General features: G+C 42.1%; 1 protein-coding gene across 33 annotated transcripts in view; it reads left to right on the top strand.

Moving 5' to 3' along the window:
- The window catches only part of ZNF462 (zinc finger protein 462), a 136486-nt gene extending 114867 nt beyond the window's left edge, over window positions 1–21619 (top strand). For 22 of the 33 annotated variants that reach the window (XR_011995441.1, XR_011995437.1, XR_011995429.1 and 19 more), the window contains 4 exons: window positions 13015–13147; window positions 17442–17565; window positions 18754–19795; window positions 20884–21619. Coding sequence is in view for 4 of the 33 variants with exons in the window: in XM_072727781.1 (XP_072583882.1) it covers window positions 13015–13147; window positions 17442–17565; window positions 18754–18961 (465 nt within the window). In the remaining 29 variants the exon portion in view is untranslated. Of the gene's footprint in view, window positions 1–13014; window positions 13148–17441; window positions 17566–17946; window positions 18093–18753 lie in introns of all 33 variants that reach the window. The other 11 variants (XR_011995449.1, XR_011995447.1, XR_011995445.1 and 8 more) reach the window with 2 other exon arrangements.
- Window positions 21620–23492: the final 1873 nt, after the last annotated feature.

The following is a 23492-nucleotide window of genomic DNA, read 5'->3' as shown; positions in this document are numbered from 1 at the left end:
GGTATATCCCACACTTTGAGACTTAATGTGTTCCTCAGTCTACTAAAGAATTGAGCGGTAGGGACGCCTGGGTGGCTCAGTGGTTGAGCATCTGCCTTTGGCTCGGGTCATGATCTTGGGGTCCTGGGATCGAGTCCTGCATCAGGCTCCCTGCAGGGAACCTGCTTCTCCCTCTGCCTGTGTCTCTGACTCTCTCTGTGTTTCTCATGAATAAATAAATAAAATTTTAAAAAAATAAAAGAATAAAAAACAGAGCTATGGTATCTCTCAGAAAGGCAGTCAGGTTCCCCTAGAACTGAAATATATTTTAAAATCACTAATTATACCTTACATCTTAGATATGGTCTTTGATGTTATATTTTCACTAGGCCATGTTATGTTCTTTAATTTTACTCTCTCTCATGGTTGACCAGCCTATTAAGTCCAATGAGCACCTAATTGAGGCTAAAGAATTGCCACTTCCAGCATGCGTAATAATTTTCATCTTGGTCTCAAATGTTGTTAAGTGTATGAGATGTGTGCTTATTACTGATGGCAGCACTTTCTTTTTCCCATTTTCTGTTCCTTCATTTCTAAATGATGAGTACAAAATGCAGTTGGAATTTCTAAATAATTATCCAAACAGTATTTGACAAACAAGGAGAGCAGTGCTGCTGAAAGAGAGGTTATGACTGGTAGGCGACAACATAAGCTGGTTAAACACAGTCCACTCACTGTGGTGATTTGAGCATTTATGAAAGGGGTATGAAGAGTGTCACTATACGGTGTACTAAAGTGAAGTTTGCTAATAATTCAAATATAAAAATCAAGGGGGACACCTGGGTGGCTCAGTGGTTGACTGTCTGCCTTTGGCTCAGGTTGTGATCCTGGGATCCTGGAATTGAGTCCTGCATTGGGCTCCCCGCAGGGAGCCTGCTTCTCCTTCTGCCTATGTCTCTGCCTCTCCCTCTGTGTCTCTCCTGAATAAATAAATAAAATCTTTTTTAAAAAATTTATATATATGTATGCATATAAAAACTTTTTATACACATATATATAAAGGTCAAGGGCCATAAGGCAAGAACAAGAAATGAAAGCCCTAAGAATTGGAAGGAAGAAATGAGATCACTTGTGTTCACAGACAAGGTGATCTTTGTACAGAGAAAAATCCTAGAAGTAATCTATAAAAGAAAACCTGCTGGAATACTAGTGAGTATAGCAGAGTTGGTTGCAGGATACAAGGTCAGTATGCAAAAATCAAGTCTATGTCTGCATACCAGAAACGGAAATCTGAGAATGAAATTTGATTAATTTCATTACAGTAACATGAAAAAGAATAAAACATTCAAAGTAAATTTGTCATAGGAACTATGAAAGCCATGTGCTGAAAATTAGAAAATGTTATTGAGAGAAATAACAGAACAAAGTTAATGCAACATATACTGTATTGACTGGATGAGAGGACTCAGTATTGGCAATTCTCCCCCAAATCAACCTACAGATCCAACGGAATCTCTATCAAAATCTCTTTTCTTTGATGCAAGTTGACAAGCTGATACTAAGATGTAAATGCAGAGGACCTAGAATAGCCTAACTAGCATGGGAAAAAAACAAAATTGGAGGAATTCACCCTTCCTGATTTCAAATTCTTCCGTAAAGCTGCAGTACTCCAGAGCATGTGGTATTGGCATAAGGATAGATGCCTGGATCAGTGATGCAGAAGGAAAAGTCCAGAAATCAACCCTCAGCTATGTGGTCAGTTCATTTGTTTATTTTTTATTTTTATTTTTATTTTTTTACCAAAAGTAGCAAGGTAATAAGGAAAGGATAGTTTTTCAACAAATAGTGCTTTGAACAATTGGATATCCACATACAAAATAATGATCGCTAAAAAAAAAAAAAAAAAAAAAAAAAAAAAATAATGATCGCTGACCCTTAATTCACTCCCAACACAAAATTTAAATCGAAATAGATCGTAAACCTCAGTGTCTGAACTGAAACCAGAAAACTTCTGCAAAAATAATAGAAAATCTCGCTTGGGTTAGTGGAAATTTTCCTAGATATGATACAAAAGCTACAGACATTAAAAGAAGAAAAATCAGTAAATTAGATGCCATCAAACATAAATTTCTGCCCCTCAGAGACACTATTAAGAAAAAAAAAAAGTCAAGCAATGGATTGGAAGCAAATATCTGCAAAGTAATTATCTAGCAAAGGTTTTTAACCAAAATATACAAACTTTACAACGTAATAGTAAGAAAATAAAAATCCAATTAAGAATGAGAAAAATACCTGAATAGACACTTTTACCTGTGAGGATACACCAATGGCAGGTGATCATATGAAAAGAGGTCCAATAAGAGTCATCATTAGGGAAATGCAAAATAAAACAGCAGAAAGATATCACTACCCGCCCGTGCAAATGGCTGAAAGTAAGAAGACTGATAGTGCCAAAGTGTTGGTAAGGATGTGGAGAAACTGGAACTCTCATGTGGCGCTGGTTGGAATGTAAAATGGCATGTTCACTTTGGAACATTTTGGCAATTTGTTTAAAAGTGAAATGTACACTTACCATCGGATCTAGCAAGTCTACTGCCCTGTAAAGTGGATGGATAAATGAAAGGTGCTATATCCATACAACGTACAACGGGGATACTACTTACCAGTTAAAAAGAAATGAGCCTACTGATACATGTAACATCATGGATAAATCTCAAGAGCATCATGTCAAGCGGACAAGAGCCAGACATGAAAGATCACATGTTGCATGGTTCCATTTATACAAAGTTTCTAGAAAAGGCAACACTGTGGAGACAAAGCCGATGGGAGGTTGCTTGGGGCTTGAGGTTGGGAGATGGATTGCAGAGGTTATGAGGGAACTCCCCAAAGTAATAGAAGAACCAGATTGTGGTGAGGATTGCACAGATGCATCAATTTAATGAAACTCCCTGAACTATTTAAAACAGATGACTTGTATGGTGAGTAAATTATACCTCATACCTAAAAGATCCGAGTTTCCCAGGACCTGACACCTACAGGAGAGCCTCAGTCATGTTAATTTCCTACAGACTTTCTTTTACAAAGTTGATCCTGGGAACAGATCTACAAGATGCTGGAGATCCAGATTATTGTGTAACCTGCCACAAATAACGTGTGCAGGAGACTTAGCAATTGGTTCTAAAGTAAGGTTTACTGCTTCCCCCCACCCCTGCCCCCAAGTTGGACTATATGCTGAGTGCATTGCTCATTATATTCTTCCACAAATGGCTTTAGGTGATTTTGTGTAGTGGAGAGAATCTATAGAAAAAACTAAGAGATACTGTAGGATGTTTTCAGTCCAAGGATTTTATTAGACAGACCTGGACACCCCAACCTTTAGAATTCGCCTGCAAAGCCCATAGACCTGTCATTCATGGACCAGTCGGAATCCTGGTACAGCAGAAAGGATCCTTGAAGTCAAATGCACCTTTCTATTTAAGAATCGGATTCCCAGGAGCCCTGGATGCACGCTGCCATGTTTATCCTCGGAAGCCGAGTGAAGTAGAAGAGGGATGACAGTAACCCTCATTTTTTACATGACACACAGCATCTTGTCTTCCTAGACCTTTATCTTTGCACCAATGACCAAAGACTCACTTGCAATCTCTTGGAATCTAAAGTAAACAGTACAGGCTATTTGAAATTTTATTTTTTCGTCCTTCAGTTCTGTTTTCTCCAGTCTCACTGGGTCTTGTAGAGGCCGACTGCTCCATGCCTTCAATCCCTCCCTCCTTCGTTCCTTGCCTCCCTCCCCGTCTCTTTCTCTCTCTCTCTCTCCCTCTCTCTCCCCCAACACACACAGTGAAGTCATACATCAGTGGCACCATTTATTAGTAATGCTAGTGAAAGATGAAGAACACATATTCAAGAACCTCAAAGTCATGAAGAATGAAAAAAAAAAAAAAAGATCTTGTACTCACATTTAAGAAACACTTTTTTTTTAAAGAAAGTTTAAGTATATGCAGTACCTTGTTAGTGTTCTTTATGGTTCTGAAGTCTCTTTGCTAGTTTAAGGAACATAAAAATATATTATCTCTAACTTGGTTTGCTCATAAAATTGTCATGTTCGCTATATTAAATTTAGAAGGATAGTCTATTCAGGCAATACACATTCACTAATTGAATTTACTTTGAAATGTTTTTAATTTTTTATACAAATGGAGCCTCAGGCGGCCGAACTCTAAGGAACTCGTATCTTTTACTCTTACTTTTTGCCAGTTTGGGAGAAGCAGCCGAACATTAAGCTCAGGAGGAATCACCAACATTTCAGTTATGCCAATAAAATTGTTTAGCTTTCTGGACTAGTGAAATCCACAGCGGCAGAAGAATCCCATAGGACATTTGTGTCCAGCAAAGGAAAGGAGAAGAAATAAAACAAAAGAAGAACCTTCCCCTGACTCCAGATCATAAAACACACCTTTGGCCACAGTTTTGGGGATTGTATTTAATTTTGGAACTGAGTGCCAGCAGCTGTATCGTGATCAACTGCGAGGATTTGTGTGAGCTGGAGGTTTCTCCTGAAGATTACGTCACTTCAACTCTGCTTTCCCTTATATTGGGCTTGCTTCTTGATCTGTCAGCCACAGACCCGGTTTCTTTCATGAATTTTGGAAGACCGAGAAATCAGAAGTAGACGATCAAGAGAGGTTGGACCATTTGTCAGAGGGACGTGCCTAGCAGAACCTCACATGGTGTTTTTCCAGCAGACATTTGCAAGTGTTCTTCGCCTATATCTTTTGAACTGTCCACTAAACTCTCCAAAGTGAATTGTTCCTGCTTCCAAGCTTCCACAGGCCTGTTCTTTTCTCTGTAAAGGCACATATCTCGTCCTGCCTCAACTTACACCCCGTAACTCATTTTAACAAGTCTCTATCTTGCCATCGGATGCAACGTTCTTAAAATGGAAACCATGTTATTTATCTGTCTTTTCTTCCAACACCTGGTCCTAGCACCCTGCATACAGTAAAGTGTCTGGTTGCTGTTTGCTAAATAAATCAATATTATGAAATCGCTTTTCCAATCGGAAATTTCAAGTATCCTGTTTGTTCACATAAGCAAAATGTGGCAGCACCATCCACATCTTTGCCCTCTGGATTTCAAGTTCAGGGGATTAGCCACAGCTCAGTTCGCCAGCACTGAAGTTCTTTGACTTTCTTGACGATACCTTTCACTTGGCTTTCTTGAGTACTTGTGACTGCGGTTATCCCGAGAGTCTCAAAATGACTTAGTTTTGTCTGGGCTTTTGCCAAGTTAGGATGGGCCGAAGCATGTTTTCTGCTTCTGACTCAGTGATTACAAAAGAAACTAGATATTCTACTTGACCTCTGTGCTCTATAGCCTCCTGGGTACTTTGCCAGCCTTTATTCTTACTGTGCTTAGAAAGGTTTTTATTTCGAAGAAAAATTCTCAAAAGTTGCTACTCCTCTATTCCATCGAATTTGCAATGTTACAGTCGCAGTGCTTTTTTTCTGTCTCCTTCTAGTGTTCAGTTGGCATCCCATGGATAATTTTTACATGTTTTGTAAGTTTGCATTTCTACAGATGATTTGCATTATTATGGGGAAAGATGGAGCCTTGTCATCTGAAGATGTGAGTTCTAATCCTGGCTTTATCTCTTAGCTTCTTTTGTGTTGCTTTCCTCACCCACAAATATGGAAGGTAACTCCTACCTCTCCAAATGATCATAAAGGTTAAGTGATACATGTGAAAACGAGTGGGTTAATTTTTAGCCCATGATAGATATTTGGTAAGAACTGAAACAAAATCTTCTAGAAAATGTCTGATCTTATTCTTAGTAGCAGGCAAATTTTTATCATTGGGTATGATATTATGAAGTTCTTTATACTTGATGATCTCCTACGGTTTTTGTGTCACCAGTAAGTTCAAACAACACTTATTGTGTGTGTGTCAACTAGGTGACCAATCTTATACCCTACACTGAGCATATAAAGTTAATAAGAAACAGTTGCTACCCTGGAAGAGTTTAGAAGCAAGGAGGTGACACAGCTTAAATAAAGAACCATAACCCAGCACGTTAAGTTCTTGATAAAGGTATCTACGAAATAGGGCAGTACGGTACAAAGCAAATATGGTGTCACGGCTTATCTCCCATAGAACTTTAATATACTTAGCTGAATATCCCTTCTAGAAGCTTTTATGGGAGCTCTGATCAAAATGCTCTGATCCGAGAATTCAAGATTTTTACTTATACCTTTGACCGCCTTCCTATAAGAAATTGTGGAGACAGTGCTTTGCTGAACTTTGTCCTACTGATTTCATTCCCATTCTGACTTTCAAAGATGGGCAAAGATCGTTGGGTAGACCACCTGATACTGTAAATCACAGAGGTTGGCTTACCCTGGTCCATGGACCAAATCCAGCCTACTGCTTGTGTTTATATGGCCCACCAGCTAAGAATGGTTTTGACATTTTTAAATGGTTGAAAAAAAATCCAAAGAGTACTATTTCATGACATGTGAAATTATATGAATTTCAAACTCCAGTGTCCATAAACACAGTTGTATTGGAACACAGCCATGCTCGCCCATTTCCATAGTGTCTGTGGCCACTTCCAAGCTACAGCAGCAGTTGAGTATCTGTGACAGAAACTAGGTGGTGCAGAAAGCCTGGAATACTTACTTATCTGGCCCTTTGCAGAAAGTTGGCCAGCCTGTGCTGTAAGGCCTTTAAAGTCTTTGTCAGTGCTACACATCCTTAGCTGAGATGGGCATTTCTGATGTAAGAGGCAGTTTTTCCATGTTCTCTCGTGTCACTTTTTCTGGAAATAAAAATGTTCACTTTGGCCTTTCTTTTTAACAGGAACATGCAATATTAGGTGATGTGCACATCCTGACAGGATGTCCCTTTCGAAGGTACAGATGTTAAGTAAGAAGGAGGGGGAGCTCTGGAAACATTACGGCATTCTTCTCATCACAGTCTCCCCAGTTTAATGTCTGCTAAGTAATCTGAGGACAAGGGTGTCTGATTTCATTCTTTCGTTAACCGGCAAGGTTACAGCTGGCTTGCCTGTGAGACCGGGTTTACCGCACCATAGGAGAGCATGAAGATGTATGTTCAACTTGATAGTATTTGTAAATCGTGTAATGCTTCTCCCTGTAGAATAAGCCTCAAGTATGGAAATTCGTTCATACGCTAGGAAAATTCATTCATTTTGCTGCATGGTTAAAAACCAACAAACAAAAAGACGAACACAGTTGTGGAGCTTGCATATCTAGCGTGAGCGTGGAAGGGTTGACGGCATCAACTCTCCAGTGTTAACAGGTAGAGCTTTTTGCTGGTTCTTGGCACTTCATCTCACATTCTTAGAGGCGAGTGGCCTTCACAGAGGACTTTGGATTTGTAGGCAATCACAACTAACTCTCACAAGATATAAGGGTCTATATATAGTTTTATAGTCTGAGGGATTATGTATCTGAACAGTCCAAACCTTCAAACACATGTATGGTTAGTTTTGCCTTCCAAAGGCTGCAAGGAGCCAGGTTCTAAATCTCAAACTCTTTAGCTTTGCTCTTTCTCCCTCTTTTGTGGGCCTTTTGGGAAACAGAGTAATACATTTCTGTGTACCTCCAGAGAAAGAAGTGAATTTCCCTCAATATGTCCTCTGCACCAGATACCCACCAGTCTCTAGGTCCAGAAAGTAACTTACTGGTATGATCAGTTCAGAAGCCAACTTGGAAATCAGTTGGAACTTGAATAAAGTCCATGGACTTTGACTTTGATCCTGTAATTTCCTGTCTGGAAATTTAACCTATAAAATTAAAGCTAAATGTGAAAGAATGAAAACTGTATAATTTATATACAGTAAGATTTATTGCTGCATTTTTAATAGTGAGGAGCCAAAGGTAAAAATCCTATGGAAGAAGTCAAGTAAACCACAATATTATGCACTGGATAAGATAGTGATTAAAAATGATATTTAAAAAAATAAAAAATAAAAATGATATTTATACCATGTCGGGCATAAAAAGTCAGGATACACACACGTTTTAATATGGTTACAGCATTAAATAATCTATGTATAGAGAACAGGATTACAGAAATACAATACATTGTTGACAGTTGTATATACACATAGGTAGCTAGACTTGAAGTTTTTCTATTTTCGAATGATTCTTTGTGACCATGAATAGGAAAGAGATAAGTTAAAAGGAAGATGTGCAGTAGGCAGCAGGTGAAAGCAGCACCCACTCTCGCTGACCCTGGATCCAGCTGTGAACGGGATGCACAGGATGTCTGTCCATCCTCATGAAGCATGCGGGTCAGTGGGGGTGACAGGCCCCAGACAACCACTGAGTGGAATGAGTTATCAAAAGGGGAGGGGAAAAGCACTGTGGAAGCAGAAAGTAAGGATATTTAACCAAGAAGGAGTTTAGGGAAGGTCCCTCGGGTGTAGTGACACGGAAGCAGGGCTGGAAGACGAGTTACCATGTGAAGGAGGCAGTGGAAAGAATTCCCAATAGAGAAAGCAGCATGTGCAGTAAAAGGCACAAAGTCAAGAGCATGGCGTATTCCGGGAACGTCGGTTCAGGTGGGCTGGAGAAGGTGGGCCAGTGTGAGAAGATAGCTGGCCATTCCTAACTATGGTGAAAATCAGGTTTTATCCTCAGGGCAAGCAGAAATTGCCATGAGTAGATTTACATGGTTTTACTCTCTCAGACCACACTGGAGAATAGATGCAAGAAGGGGCAAGAATGGATGCCAGGAAAGCAGCGGGGGTGCGGGGCAGGAGGTGGGGGTGCAGCTTGCAATATTCCAGGTAAGAGATGGTGGCTCCACAATGCAGCAAGGAGGGACCCGGAGGGTATGATACTAGGTGATATAAGTCAGACAGAGAAAGACAAGAACCACGTGTGGAATCGAAAAAACAAATGAACAAACAAAAAGCAGAAACAGACCCATAAATACAGAAAACAAACCAATGGTTGCCAGAGAGGAGGGTGGTGGGGGATGGGCAGAGTGGGTAAGGGGAGTGGGAGATACAGGCTCCCGGCCCTAGACTGCGTCAGTCACGGGGATGAGAGGAACCGCATGGGGAATACAGTGGATGGGACTGTAACAGTGATGTACAGTGATTGGTAGTAGCCACACTGGTGGTGCGCAGAGCGTAACATAGAAACCAGTCGCTTTATCGTATACCCAAAACTCATGTCACAGGGTGTGTTAACTATACCTCCATTTTTAAAATCATGTATGATTTTTTTTAAAAAAATGAATATGATGGGGCACCTGGGTGGCTCAGTGGTTGAGCGCCTGCGTTTGGCTCCAGTCATGGTCCCGGGGTCCTGGGATCAAGTCCTGCATTGGGCTCCCCGCAGGGAGCCTGCTTTTCCCTCTGCCTATGTCTCTGCATGTCTCTCATGACTAAATAATTAATTAAAAGTGAATGTGATAAAGTCCTAATATTGAGATATAGTTAAAAGTCCAAATAATAGCTCAAAAAAACTTTTTTTAAATGCAGCAAGGAGGGGCCCCTGGATGGATGGCAGTCGGTTAAGCATCTGACTCTTGATTTGAGCTCAGGTCATGATCTCAGGGTCGTGAGATCAAGCCCCACATCGGGCTCCAGTCTCAGCAAGGAGTCTGCTAAAGGTTCTCCATCTCCCTTTGTGCCTTCCTACACTCGTGTTCTCAGTCTTTTTCTCTCTCTCTAAGATAAATAAATAAATATTTTTAATAAATAAATTAATGCAGCAAGAGAGTCTTTTTTGTATGAAGATTAATATTATTGGATGGCTGACTGGGGGTTTAAAGTTTATTAGTAAGAATCCAACACACACAAAAAAAGAATCCAATTCTTAGAGTTTTTATTTTAAAACCTTCTAGTTAAATAGCAAGATATTTAGTTTTTGCTTTTTATCTTTTAATACCTAACAAATATTTTATGAATCTTAAGGACAAATACATCGTAGGCTAGCCCCAGACGAGCATCATGCCATAGAAATGTCATGTGCTCTTTTAAAATCGTGCAGAATCCAAAATGTTAACAGTTTTCCGGAGAAGGGACGATGGTGATGGGGAAATGGGCAAATACAGGCCTCAAAGAAACCCAGAAGGAGGGAAAAAAGATAACATTTGGTTTTGTGACGGAGCTCCTTATGTCACCATGAGTTCCTTGAGAAGCAGGGGCTCCTACATCTAGCATGGGGCCCTGGGGCAGGGGAAATGGCCCTAGGAAGGAAGGAAGGAAGGAAGGAAGGAAGGAAGGAAGGAAGGAAGGAAGGAAGAAATGAGTGAATGTATACTGATTAAAGAAGGCATTTGAGGATTCTTTTTGACCTTTCTTGGCTTTGCTCTTTTCATTTCCTGGCAAGGGCCACCCCTCATGCCTCTTAACACACACCTGCCGTTGCCCTGGCTAGAGATGGGAAGTGGAGGGATGTGGTCAGAAAAGGCTGCCTTCTGCGGATTGGTCACTTAAGGATATGTGACTTCACACAGATTTCAAAGCTAGGTAAACTGGAACCTTATCTCATTTTCCTGAAAACCTGGCAACCCAGAAAACTTTTATTCAAATATTTGTCATAAATGCTATTTGGTTAAAATGTAGACTTTGTGGCTAAACATAACTTCATAAATATGCATTTACGATGCTTGTTATAAGTGTTTCCAAAAGCCAAAATTGGAAAAGGCCACATTCCCAGAAAGAAGGAGGAAACTACATTTTGGGGAATGATTGTGTTCCAGGTAGTATGCTGACCCCGTTTTACAAACGAGGACACTGAGGGTGGATGCTGAGTAACTTGCCCACAGTCTCATGGTTAATGGCAGACTCTGAACTTGAACCGGGATCAGACTTCAAAGCCCATGCTCCTTGTGCTCTCTTTTTGCTTTTATGTCATAAAAACAAACAAGGAAAGATTCGGGTCTGTAAGAGTGAGGCATAGTAATAAATCCAGGTAGGAAGGTGCTGCAAGCCACAGCCCTTTGAAGACTTACCGTGAACTCTTACAAGGGAGGAAAGAGAAATATGAAGGTTCTGAACTCGACTCTTCCTCCTTCTCAACTGAGTCTATTTATTGTTAATTTTAATTAATTTTGCAAATGACCAAAATAAGATCTTGTCTTCCCTGAGCATTTTAGCGTTGAGATGTAAAAACATCTTTCGTCCCTCGTGTTGACTTGTTTTCAGAGTCGAGTGTTAACCAATTTCATGGATGGCATTATTACAGTTAGGTCAATCCATTGTTTCTTTCATTTTATTTTTTAATTTTTTAAAAATATTTTATTTATTTGAAAGGAGAAAGAGCATCAGTGGAGGGGGTGCAGGGGAGGGAGAAGCAGGCCCCCCACTAAGCAGGGGACACCCCCCCGGCCAATGCAAGGCTCCATCCCAGGACCCCAAGATCGTGACCTGAGCTGAAGGCAGACGCTTAACCTACTGAGCCACCCAGGCGCCCCTGTTTCTCTCATTTTATTTTATTTTATTTTTTTAAAGATTTTATTTATTTATTCATGAAGAGACATAGAGAGAGAGAGAGGCAGAGACACGGGCAAAGAGATAAGCAGGCTCCATGCAGGGAGCCCGATGTGGGACTCGATCCCAGGACCCCAAGATCACGCCCTGGGCCGAAGGCAGGCACTAAACCACTGAGCCACCCAGGGATCCCTGTTTCTCTCATTTTAAAAGAGCTTTTATCCTGAGTTTTCTTCCTCCTTTTAAATGCTCCCTACCTTCTTCAGGGTGTTGTTGGGGCAATATTAAGTCTTTTCATAGGACTGTCTATTGGCCCTGGTACTCTGAGTCTCTTTCTCTCCCATTTGTCACAGTTGATGAGGATGTTCCCATCTGCCAGGCATATGGAATTGGTGGTGCTCAGCAAATCTTTGTTCCAGTCTGGTCCCAGAGAGTATTTTGGGATTATCTTGTAAATTCTCCCTTTCCCTCTCCTGTGCCCTCAATATGCTCTATCTCTACTGTAGCAGCTATGTAAATCTACCTTGGAACCTCATTAATGATGTCTGCCTTCCCTCTTCAACTAAACTGTGAGCCTCTGGAGGCCAGGACTGCATCTCATTCATCTTTGTGGGTCCCATTCCTGACCCCCAACAGGGGGAGCACAGCGCCTTCTACAGAGGAATAAGCCCATCGCTGTTGATTGGCTTGAGACATGTTGTTGGCTTGAGTCCGTGCTCACCTGTCATTCCTAATAATTCTATGCATACAACTGGAGAGGTTCCGAAAATAGATTAGTCAAGAAGGTGAATTTTGTGCTACTGTTGATGTGAGACTCCTAAACATAGCATCATTATAAAATTTTCCTAGTGTGGATTTTTATCTAACCCTTGGACATTATTTGGAAGAAAGTTTGGATTCCCACATTATTCTAACCACCTTTTACAGCCCTAGTTAACACTGGGAGGGCTTTTTAGGGGTTACTCATCTAGACTTTTTTCTCAGGTAATCCCAGCCTTAATCAATAGCTTCAAAAATAGACTAACAGTAACAGTGTTGTCTTCCATTTATGGAGTCGGGAGTCAGTTAGTCGTCATCTGGCCTAAGCCAGGGCCGCCCATGGCCCTCCCAGTTAACGAGACTGTGGAGAGGAAGGTTGTGACTCTCATGCTGCTTTTCAGGGTACTTAGGGAGCCTCTTCACCTCCAGAGGTATTTGAACCTTGGATAGTTTACAAAAATTACACCTTTGAATTCAGCTCAAAAAGTGTTATTGGACATCTAGCCTATCCCCCAGGCTTTGTGATACCTCGCTTTCCTGCTGACCGGAGCTCGTATTCTTTTACTGCATTTGGTGAGGAAGGTTGTCCAATGTTCCTCTAAAAATGTTGGAACGCGGGGGTGAGGTTCAGATCCATCTCTGGCACAGTCCAAGCGTAAAGCGCTTCTGCGGCGCTGGTGTTGTTTGGTCCTGGTTCCAAAAACACACGGTCCAGGGAAAATGATGATGGAAAGATCTGTCCCCCCGGGGAGAGCCCCCATCCGTGTGTGGTTCATTATTCTCTTTGTTTGGACCTCTTTCAGGTGAGCCGTAATTTTGAGCTGGTTGGACGGGTTAACTTGGATCAGCTGGAACAGATGAAGGAAAAGATGGAGAGCTCCAGCAGTGAGGACGAGGACAAGGAAGAGGAAATGAGCAGCAAGGCTGCTGACAGAGGTTAGTCTCAGCCCTGCCCTCGGAGGCCCAGCTGGCATCTAGCACGTCCATGGTGAGACAGAAGGGAGGCAGAAGGTTGTTGGAGGGGGAACAGAAGGAATGATCCTTCTTAGTTAAGTAGCAGAACAGACTGAGTTCAGAAACGTGTCAAGGGCCATGTCTTCGTAAACTATTACCAGCTCTGGGAACTCTAAGGAAGACAGACATTTTCTCTCTAACTAGAGCTATATGTTTGTTTAAAAACCTATGGTGGTGATTTGTTTTTAATAAGGAAAGCTGGTGTCTAGGGGATCTTCACAGTAAGGACAGGCAGGCAGTGAGGCAGAGGACACCGTAAAGCTGTGGGGGAACATAAATGAACTTCCCATCGGGTGCTTAGGTATTGAGGCTGCGTGGGGTTGGGGGGTAGGGGGCAGACTGCAAAGGACTTGAGCCCTGAGCTTTCCCAGAAGTCCCTCTGCCTGGCCCTTTCCTTAACCCTCTTCTGATGCTCTTTTTGCTTTGTAAAGAGGGAGGAAGAGGCCAACAGTTTTCATTCAGCCAGGTGTTTAGGGGGAAAGGTTTCGTGGGATTTTTGTACTATTTTCAGTTTCCTCTGAGCCTACTGTTACTTTGCAAATAAAGTTTCTCAAAAGTATATTTAGCGGTAGGCATACATTTGTATGGCCTAGGGTTGATGTTCTATATTGTTCGACATAGAACACTGTGGAAATCCCCAGACGGCACATAGAAGAATATGGGTTTGGGTTCTGTTAGGTTAGTGATTGCAGATTCATCAAAAGCACGTGGATAACAAACATCATAGATACCAGAAGAATGGTGTTAGTTACCAGCATCAGGCTTCCTTATGTGCCAGATCCAGTGTTGGTGGGTTTTATATAATCCTTTATCCTTAATCTTATATAATGTCAAGGGTCCTGGATTTGGCTCCCAGTTATCCTGCTAAACTAGCTCTGTGACTTTGGGTCAAGTATTTTATCCTGTATGCACTCATCATCTATCACAAGAATAATATCACCTACCTCCTAGAGTTGCGGAAAGCTTAAATGAGATCACATACAAGACACCAGCCCAGTTCCTAGAACGTAGTAATCACCTCATAAGTGATGATAACCCTGCAGTGTATGTGGTAGTATTACCATTTTACAAATGGAGAAATAAAGGCCCAGAAAATTTAAGAGCTCATTTTAAGGGGGAAAAACAAAACAAAACAAAACCATCATATGTTGGAGGCCGAATTTAGGTCTTTTGGGCTCCAAAGACACGATCTCTGTACACTACATCCCATCTCCCTAACCCTTTGGGCAGTGGAATGTTCTAAGGTGAAGGGAGCCTTAGCCCTGAATCCCCTCCGGTCCTCACTCTGAGGTGCACCCCTGCAGAACATCTTTGTTTTTCCTCCTTGCTCCGTCTGTCTGTGGGCCTACGGAAGCCTATTTGGGGGCCATTTCCCTTGAAGGCTCCCCCCTGTTCTTTTTCCTGACCGGGCCCACTTCCACTCCATTCCCACCATGACACCATAGCAGGAGACCACAGGTTTGCAACACGAGGAGCCATTGGGCCCCTAAACCCCCCAGTGAAAACCACAGCAGGGACCGCCGGCCCTCCAGAGCCCACCTTGCCCGTGGTCAACCTAAAAAAATAAATGGACAAAGAAAACATCCTACCATCCGGGTTGACTGCCCTTGTAAAGTGACAGCTTTTATTAGCAGAGGCCACAGTGATCCATTGCTTGCAAAGAAAATGGCTATGATCTGAGGAAGCATGTTTCCTAATTTCCTTTTCCTTTTTTTTTTTTTTAACATTTCACAAATATGTTCTTAGTGATGAATTCTTTAACGTCTGTGCACTGTTACCAAAGTTCTCTGGAAGAGGATGCTTTTGACAGAGGGTACAGAGGCTCCTTTTGCTTCATGATGCTCTGTGCCCTGCTGTTCCTCTCCAGGAAATAAATTATTCCTTGTTGGATGCTGTGACTTTTTTTAATCTCTAAAGCTGAGCACATACGATTTTAGAGGTTATACACATTGCAAAGGCAAGAACCCCTTTGGTCCTCCCCTCCTCTGTGATTCCTCCAAAATGAAAGCATAGCAAATTAGAAAAACAGGTAACAGTTAGGGTTGGCGGGGAGCACCAGACAAATAACTGTTGCTTGACCGGTGTGGCTGCCCCCTTCTCAGGGGCACTGTGGCATCAGACAGTTTGGTTTCCTGGTGGCTGCTAGCTTTGCACTGGAAAGTGTAGTACCCACATTCATGAGCCTTAACCACATGGGGGAAAGAAGAGTCTTGGGGTGGAGGAGCATGCTTCCCTTCTCTGAGCATAGGGGATTTACATGAGTAACTCCTAGTGTTGTTAATGGGCAGTACAAGCCTAGCCCACCCCCCACCCTCCTCGCAATTCTTGAAAGAACAGCCTCCTTTGTCTCATCTCCTTTGAATCAATTTTCCACCATCTAGGTATATTCTTGCCAACAAGAAGAAATGGCACACAATAGCCTCGGGGTGTTTTTGCCAGACAGTCTGTCTTCTAGGAGTAGAGCGGGAGGTGGCTTTAGTGCAGCTCTCAGGGCTGATGGAGAGCTATTTGATGTGTGACAGGTAATGACTGGTCTCCTCCTTTGAGGATGAAACAGCATGAGCCATTGGAAAGAATAGATGACTGGTTTCATGTTTCCTAAGGGTAAAGGAGCAAATGTGCCAGGAGCATACCCCTCGTTGGCAACGTAGCCTTTCATCAGGCGCACTCCGTTCAGGGGGCTCAGGCCCTTGCAGCTACCCCACTGCCAGTGCCCTTTCCAACCCGGGAACTGGAGGGAAGACTGCCCGTGGCCACACTGCAGGTCCTGCCTAGGAAGCTCAGAGAGAATTTGAAAGAGAAGAAGCCAGGCATGAAGAAATCAAAATTAACCCAAGCAGAATCCTCCCCGCCCCCTCTCATTATGCAGTTGGGAGGAGTCAGGAAGGCATTCTGTTGATTTCTTGCCCAAGATAATCCCTGCTAAGGAATTAATGCGCAGAGCAGATGGTGCTGTCTCATTTCCAATGAAAAGAATCAAGGAAGATAGTCTGTGCAATTATTTTTAATGGCTTGTGTGGTGATCTTCTTAATTTGTGAGAAAATGTTTCATCTTTTGTTAAAACTGGCCCCATTCACATAGCTTTTTGTGCTAAAGATTAAGGCAGCACAGAGACACCTATCCCGTTAACGTCATCCTGAGGGTTTTATGGGATGGAGTGTTTCAACCAGGAGACCTCCTCCTGTAACATCATGCGTGTACAGGCGCAGAGCCATCAGATTCGTAGAGACGGTGGGCACTTGCCTGCACGCTGCCCTCACGTCGCAGCGTGCCTGCAGGACTATCTCGGTCCTGCTGTTTTTCACCCACACGAAGACGGGCCCTCTGTGGTATAATGCAAGACATATGGGCCCAGGACTCAGGAGAGCACAAAGGCCATGTGAGCTCTCCTCTTTGAGTCTGCCAGGAGGGGTGGTCTGTAAACAATTAGCCAACCAATCCACATTTATCAGACCCCTAACATGTGCCCAGCGCCGTGGAGGAAACAACACGACAGTCAATATCTGATGTTTACAACAGACCTGGGCAGAAATGTCTGTATCCCCACATTCAGGAATACCACCGATTGACGAGTAGATGCCAGGCAGCCGGCCAGGGTCCCTCACCAGCTGAGGACATGCTTTCACATCCTGGCCGCCCTGTTGTCCAGGATTCTCGTTCACACTAGGCTCTTCGCTTGCAGATCTCGTTCAGGGCCCGTAGCCTCCGTGCGAGGTGACTATGACATCCATGACAGGTGAGCCCTCAGCCTTACTTGGAATGAGTCAGAGCCCTGAGGTCTGCTACGTGTAACCTGGTCCAGTGCTGCTGTATTCCTTTTAGCGAGCAAAGGGAACCCCCACGTCGGGTAGGTGCTAACCCATGAGGCACTGACAAAGCATCTCAGAAGGAAGAGATTTGGTAGGAAAAAATGGTTGGAATGGACAGAAGGGGTTCCTCAGGCCAGAAAGACCCAGATTACTTGTTATGGAAGCAGCTGGGGCAGTGAGGAGGCCTGGGGGACACTCGGGGGCCAGGGAGCCAGGAACGGTTCTTGAGAACTAGCTGAGAGCACCCTTAGGTGAAAAGCCGGTAGGAGAAAGAGTAAGGAATGTGGAACTGCCTTCACGGATGGTTTCAGGAGTGAAGGAAGGAGAGGAGGTTTCCTAACGAATGTGGACTCACGTCTTCCGCCTCCCACAGCGCACAGGTAACACTTCTGTTTTCTCCTCACAGATCTGATGAGATTTTCCGACCATGGGGCTGCTATTAACACCGAGAAGCGTTTTCCGTGTGAATTTTGTGGACGGGCGTTTTCACAGGGCTCTGAGTGGGAAAGGCACGTGCTGAGACACGGCATGTAAGTTGAGCCATCCCAGGAACGCCTTTGCCCAGAGTGAGAAGTGGCAGGGAGAGCAGGTTCTTTTTCTTTTATTCTTTTTCTTTTTTCTTTTTTTTCTTTTTCTTCTTTTTTTTTTTTTTTTTTTTTTTTTGGTTCCCCTGACAATCCATAGACCGCTCCCTCAGTGTCACACTTCTGGGCATGGGAGGAGAGGCAGTTGTCAGGAACTAGGTTTTGTTCTTTTCTGTTGGTTTTTTAAATGGTCACCCAGACACCAGTCAAATGTGGAAAAATCATCTTTACGAATGACAAATCCCACCCAAGCCCTCGCGTGGAAGTTTAGTGCTCTTCTCCAGCCAGTGTCCCTTCAGCTTTCATTAGCATGACATTCTCTGATAGAGCGTGGACCGGGGTCAAAAGATCTGGCTTCTGTTCCTGCCTCTGTGATGACTCATTCCCTGAGTGGCCTTGAACATGCCCTCGCACCTCTTGGTGCCTTCAATGCTCTGCCTCGGGGACAGAGCCAGCTTCTGCCTGCCTCCCAGGTAGGTGGGAGCATACCCGTAAAACACTTGAACATAAAACTGTCCCCTAGATGAGGCAGTCTTAGCCATGAGACACAGAGAGAACCTAGGAGTTGGTCCTTGAGTAGAAAATGCCCCAGAAGCCCCAAGCCATCGATACTTCAGAGAATATAACTAAGCTTCCCAAGACATGGGTCCTTTCTTTAGGTTTTTGCTCTTTGTATGCTTTGTTTCTGGACCCATCCATAAATCTTTACCCGAGTTCCTCTTTTAGTCTTAATAAAGATGGCCAATCTCCAAGTTGTGGGCTCCACAGATGAGCCTGAGCGAAAGACAGTTCTTGCTCCTATCACTTATGACCTGTGACCAATGCAGGAGATGAGGGAACATAAAATAATTATGTTAATGTGTCCACGTTATACATGGTGTAATTAAAACATAGTATAATAATGGATACTTTTGTAGATTCACATCTTTAATAAGATGCCAGAAAAACATGACCTAGGCCTAACTTGTAGCAAGGATAAATCACTGGCAATTTAGTCCTACATTCGTGGCATTTATGCAAAGGAAACCCCAGGGTCTTTTTAGGATCAGGGAAATAAGTACACTTTTTTGTTTAATTTGAAAAAGAAAAAACAAAATGCATACCCATCCATCTCTACCATCAATGTTTTTCCAGGGCGTTGAATGACACCAAGCCGGTGAGCAGAGAAGAAATCCACCTGAAAGAGAGTGTGGAGGACAGTATTAAGATGCCCTCTATAGAGGAAAAGGAAGATGACGAGGCAATCGGGATAGACTTTTCCCTAAAGAATGAAACAGTAGCCATCTGTGTAGTAGCTGCTGACAAATCTCTCCTGGAGAATGCAGAGGCCAAAAATGAATAAGCGTTTGGTGAAATTCTTAATCAAACCGTACTTGAACCGTGATGAGAAAGTGGGAGGGCCAGCTTGGGCTGAGAAGGGGGGGACAGAAAAGAAGACAGAACAAAGCTGCTTTTTAGGACTGAACAATCTATTTTCAAAGCACTGGTACCTGTGTGAGTGAGTATGTAAATTAAAGTTATTTAAATGGTTGGAATATGTGGCTCCTTTTCCATCACTACACCTTTTCTTCTGGATCTTCATCCTGGAAGTGTCATTTGTTGTGGAATACGGAAGCACCTCCCGTGCGCACGGTGTGCTCTGTGGCGGTCTTGGACAGGATGTGGAAACAAGCTCCATGACAGTAGAAGACTTCTCTTAGGGGAACAACTTTCTGACGCACATCTTTTGGTGCGTTTTTCTAGTTTTAATACCTTAAGCTTTTTCAAGACCTAACTGCAGCCGCTTTGGGAAAAAAACAAACAAACAAACAAACAAACAAAAAAAAACCACAAAAAAAAAAAAACACAGAAAACAAAAAAACTGCTTTGCATAAAACAGTCACCTGTTTCCTAGTACCTCAAACTTAACCAAGGGAATTCTCTGCATTTGTCAGTACTACCTGTCGTCGTCGTGGTTAAATGTAGAGAGAACTGCTGGGCAAGACGGTGAATGGAGAAAAAAAAAAAGAGAGAGTTTTAAAGAAAGGAACACAAATTGTGCTTAAAATCCCCACGTGGGTTTTATTTCTTAAAATACTGTGATTTTTTTAATTATTTTAGTAAAAAACAAAACAAAAAAAAGAAACAGACTTTAATTATTAGATAACTGTTTGTGAATTGTCATCCTTTATTCCAGGTAAGCTGTTTATTAGTGTTCAACTATAATTTAGAATTTGGTAGATTCATGTGAGCTAATTTTATGGTGACTGTGGAGTTTTGTTTGCCATATGTTTATTTTCTATCAATTTGAGTGTTACAAACACAGCACAATTCAGTTTTCACATAAATTGTTTTTTGTGTGCGTGTTGTTCTTGTTTTAATTTGGGGGCAAGGGAGATTTAGGGGTTTTTTTGTGAATAGGAATGTTTTTATTTTAAACATGGAAATAACAAAGAAGTTAACTTTTTTTTTCTTAATTTAACTAAAGAACCAAACTTTTCGGCACAGCTATGCAGCTTGTGGGCCAGACGAGGAAGTCCTCTTCACCCTTTTGTTGCTCGTCAAATTAACACATTATCCGTCTCACACAAATAATTTCTGTTCGGATGGGCTGGCTTCTGTGTGTGATTTTAAAATCTGTGTTCTGTTTTTGTTTGCATTGTGTTTGGGGGAGGGTTTTTCACTTATTTTGCAGGACAAGGGGATGTGTTAGAATCCCATCCCTTTGGTGAGAGTGGACAAGAAATACTTATATCCTACAAGGAGCCTGGAGAACTACTTTTTTTTTTTTTTTCCTTAATCTAGCTGCCAGCTGCTCTGTTTCCCCATATTAGCTTTTTCAGGAGGGAGCAGCTTAGACTAAATCTAAGTCTACATTTATAATATGTTCTGATTGTGAACAAAGGGTTTCATTCCAAAAAGTAGAAAAGAACTTTCCTTGAAGCTTAGGTTATAGAAGTTTCTGTGTGTGTGTGTGTGTGTGTGTGTGTGCTTGGATGCGTGTGTGCTCATGTGCGTGTGTGTGAGTCCTTTGATTTTCATGTTTTGTTTTGTTTTTGTTTTTTGTTTTTTACTTGGAAGGGTTGTGGGAGGGGGAGGGAAGTAAGGGACAGGGAATTGCTGAGATGACAGTGTCCCACACAGCTTCAAATAAAATCCATGGAAAGATATTGCATTTGTGGAATAAGTCCTTACTTGAAAAGCATGTTCTTCTTTTATTTTCTTGCTGTTAAGAAATTTTATTTGTAGGGAGTTTGTTTTAATTTAAATTTTTTTTTTTTTTAGGGATGGGGGCCATCATGTGGAAACCAGAAAATGGGGAAAGTGTGATCTAGACAAAGATAACATTTTGTGTCCATATTTGTTTTTAATTGGCCTCATTTCAGATGTATTAAACAGTTCCATACCTGGATTGGGTGTTTGTAATGGTTACCAAAAAAAAAACAAAAAACAAAAAAACAAAAACAAAAAAAAAACAAAAAACAAAAAAAAAAGAAAAAAGAAAGAAAGAAAAAAGGAAAAAAAGAAAATAATTGTGACATGCTTTTATCACTACTTTATTTTTCAAATAACATGTAAATATTGTAATCCATTGGATTTTGTTTTGCTAACCTGTTAATAAAAATATGGGACCATTATCCTTTTAACAGGGCTAGAATGTCATTTTTTTCTGTTTTCAAACATATACCTGATATTTTGTGGCCGCACATTTTGGATGCATTATTATAATTCTGTTGACTGTAATGACATAGAATTTACAACATTTTTTTTTTGTTTAATTTATACAGAGGACATTTTTTTTCAGAGCTTGAGAGAAGAAAATAAATAGCAAAATGAGAACCTGTTGACTCCAATAATCAGTGTTTCCCAATACTTGATAGGAGAGAGGGAGATTCTGAGTTCTTGAAGCCAAGGGTTTTAAAAAACAACAAAAACACACCAGTAGGTTATTCAAGTTGTTTGCAACATACATTTTTGTAATGAAATGTGAGAAATTAATAAAGAATTTTTTTCACATGTGTCTATGTGCATCTGTTGTAGATCATTTACAGATAGGACTACAGATATGAAATGTAGGAATAATAACAGTGTTGCCTTTCAGTGCATGCACATGAGAGCTAATTCAAGCCATTGAATCTACACAGGTATGGAAAACAAAGTGAGGTGTGAGCTGGGATTTTAAGAATTGGTATCTCTGCATCAGATACTTAGCACCAATTGGGGAAATTTCATAGAGGGGGGTGTTTCCATCAAAAATGTAAGTCAAAATTGTGTATGAAGCTTCAGAAAGAGGAAATACTTGTGATTAAATGTCATCTGGGGACCCTGAATCCATAAGCAGTTATTTTAAGCTAATTGCAAGATACAACGACTACCACAAACTATCTTACTATGCATCCTGCGCCAGTAATTATTATCATTAAAATATTATTTGAGCTACCCTGTTATAAATCAAAGGAAAAAGTAGTAGACATGAAAACTAGAAGAGTCCATTAAAATCAGCACAGACTGTTAAACTCCAAGCTGATTTATACTCTCCGTCTTCACCAGGGTTAGGAGATGAAAGGGTCATGTATCTTTTGTCCAGAGCTCGTTCTAAAAATTTGGCCCCAAGAGGCCATGCATAAGCCATATAATTTGGCTCAGAGCTTCCTGGTAGGCAAAGAAATGAAAGATCCATCAAGAATCACTTTCCTAGTAACTTTTTATTATCAAATGCTCAAGAGATACTCAGCCTTTCTAAAACTGTGAGTTGAGAAGTTTATTCTGTGTGTTTTTCTAAAGAGGAGAAAGCAATGTAGAACTTATCCATGGCAAAACAGCTCTTGTGGCCACCATCAATTAAATGAACGGTGTTTTTGTTGAGTTGATGTCTAATCCACATTCCCACTTTATTTTCTGGAAAGGAAGTGGAATGTACTGGTAGATTAGTCCCAGTAGGGGCTGCCACAAGGCCACTCCTCAGAACCATAGAGTTACGCTTCCACCTGGTGACTCAGGAACCGCACTCCCCCATCTGATGCTGCCATCTCAATCCATGAATCCGGGGATCATTGTTGAGAGCTCTGGGTGGTGTACTTACAGGCCTCACCCAGGAAGTAGCACACATCATTTCTAGTCTTGCTTCAAGGTCTAGATCAGGTCACGGGGCCCCAGCTAAACCCGAGAAAGCTGAGGAGTGTGTGGCCTTGTCTGCCCCTGTGCCCAAGAAGGACACCTTGCACACACAATCAGGGACTACATAGAAGTGTTCTTTGGAAACTGTAGGGGTGATGAACCCTCTATTCTTCATAAAGCACAAGATGCTGGGCTCATCACCCACACCCTTAACCAGTAGTTTTGAGCAAATATGGCACCAGCCACCGTAACAACAAGCATGGCACCTTCCTTCGGGCAGCCCATGAATAGAGACCAGAGGGGCAACGTGGGAAAGATGAGCACCACAGGAGGTGCTGAGCTTGCTGGGCCATTGGCTACCTACCTCTGGATACCGGATCCCTGGGGACAGATGGCTCTGACTGTGAATGCCTTTCCTGTCTAAAAGCCCACATTTGAGGGAGAGTGTACGAGAAGTTGGTGACTCCTATGCATTTGGAGGGTCCTTAGCCCTAAGTTTAACAACCATTACTATAGGATGGGCTCTTTCCTTGCAACTGTCCATATTTCAGGCCCGGGGTGCGATAGGGGATAGCGCTTGGTCCTAGAGATCCTAAGATGCTTCGAGGTTTTGTGCTCATTATCCCCCCCAAAATGCCAGTTCTTTTCCAGACAACCTGCCTCTGCAACATGCCGTTCTCTCTGCCTTCAGTGAACTCCTTTCCTTACCAGAAATTACCTCCCCTTTAAGACCCAGCCTAAACCTAAGCTCTGATGTGAAGCCGCCTCTGACTCTA

Source organism: Vulpes vulpes, chromosome 12, assembly GCF_048418805.1.
Source record: "Vulpes vulpes isolate BD-2025 chromosome 12, VulVul3, whole genome shotgun sequence".
Classification (NCBI taxonomy): Eukaryota; Metazoa; Chordata; class Mammalia; order Carnivora; family Canidae; genus Vulpes; species Vulpes vulpes.
Note: the sequence above shows the minus strand (reverse complement) of the source record. Positions and strands in the feature narration are given on the sequence as shown.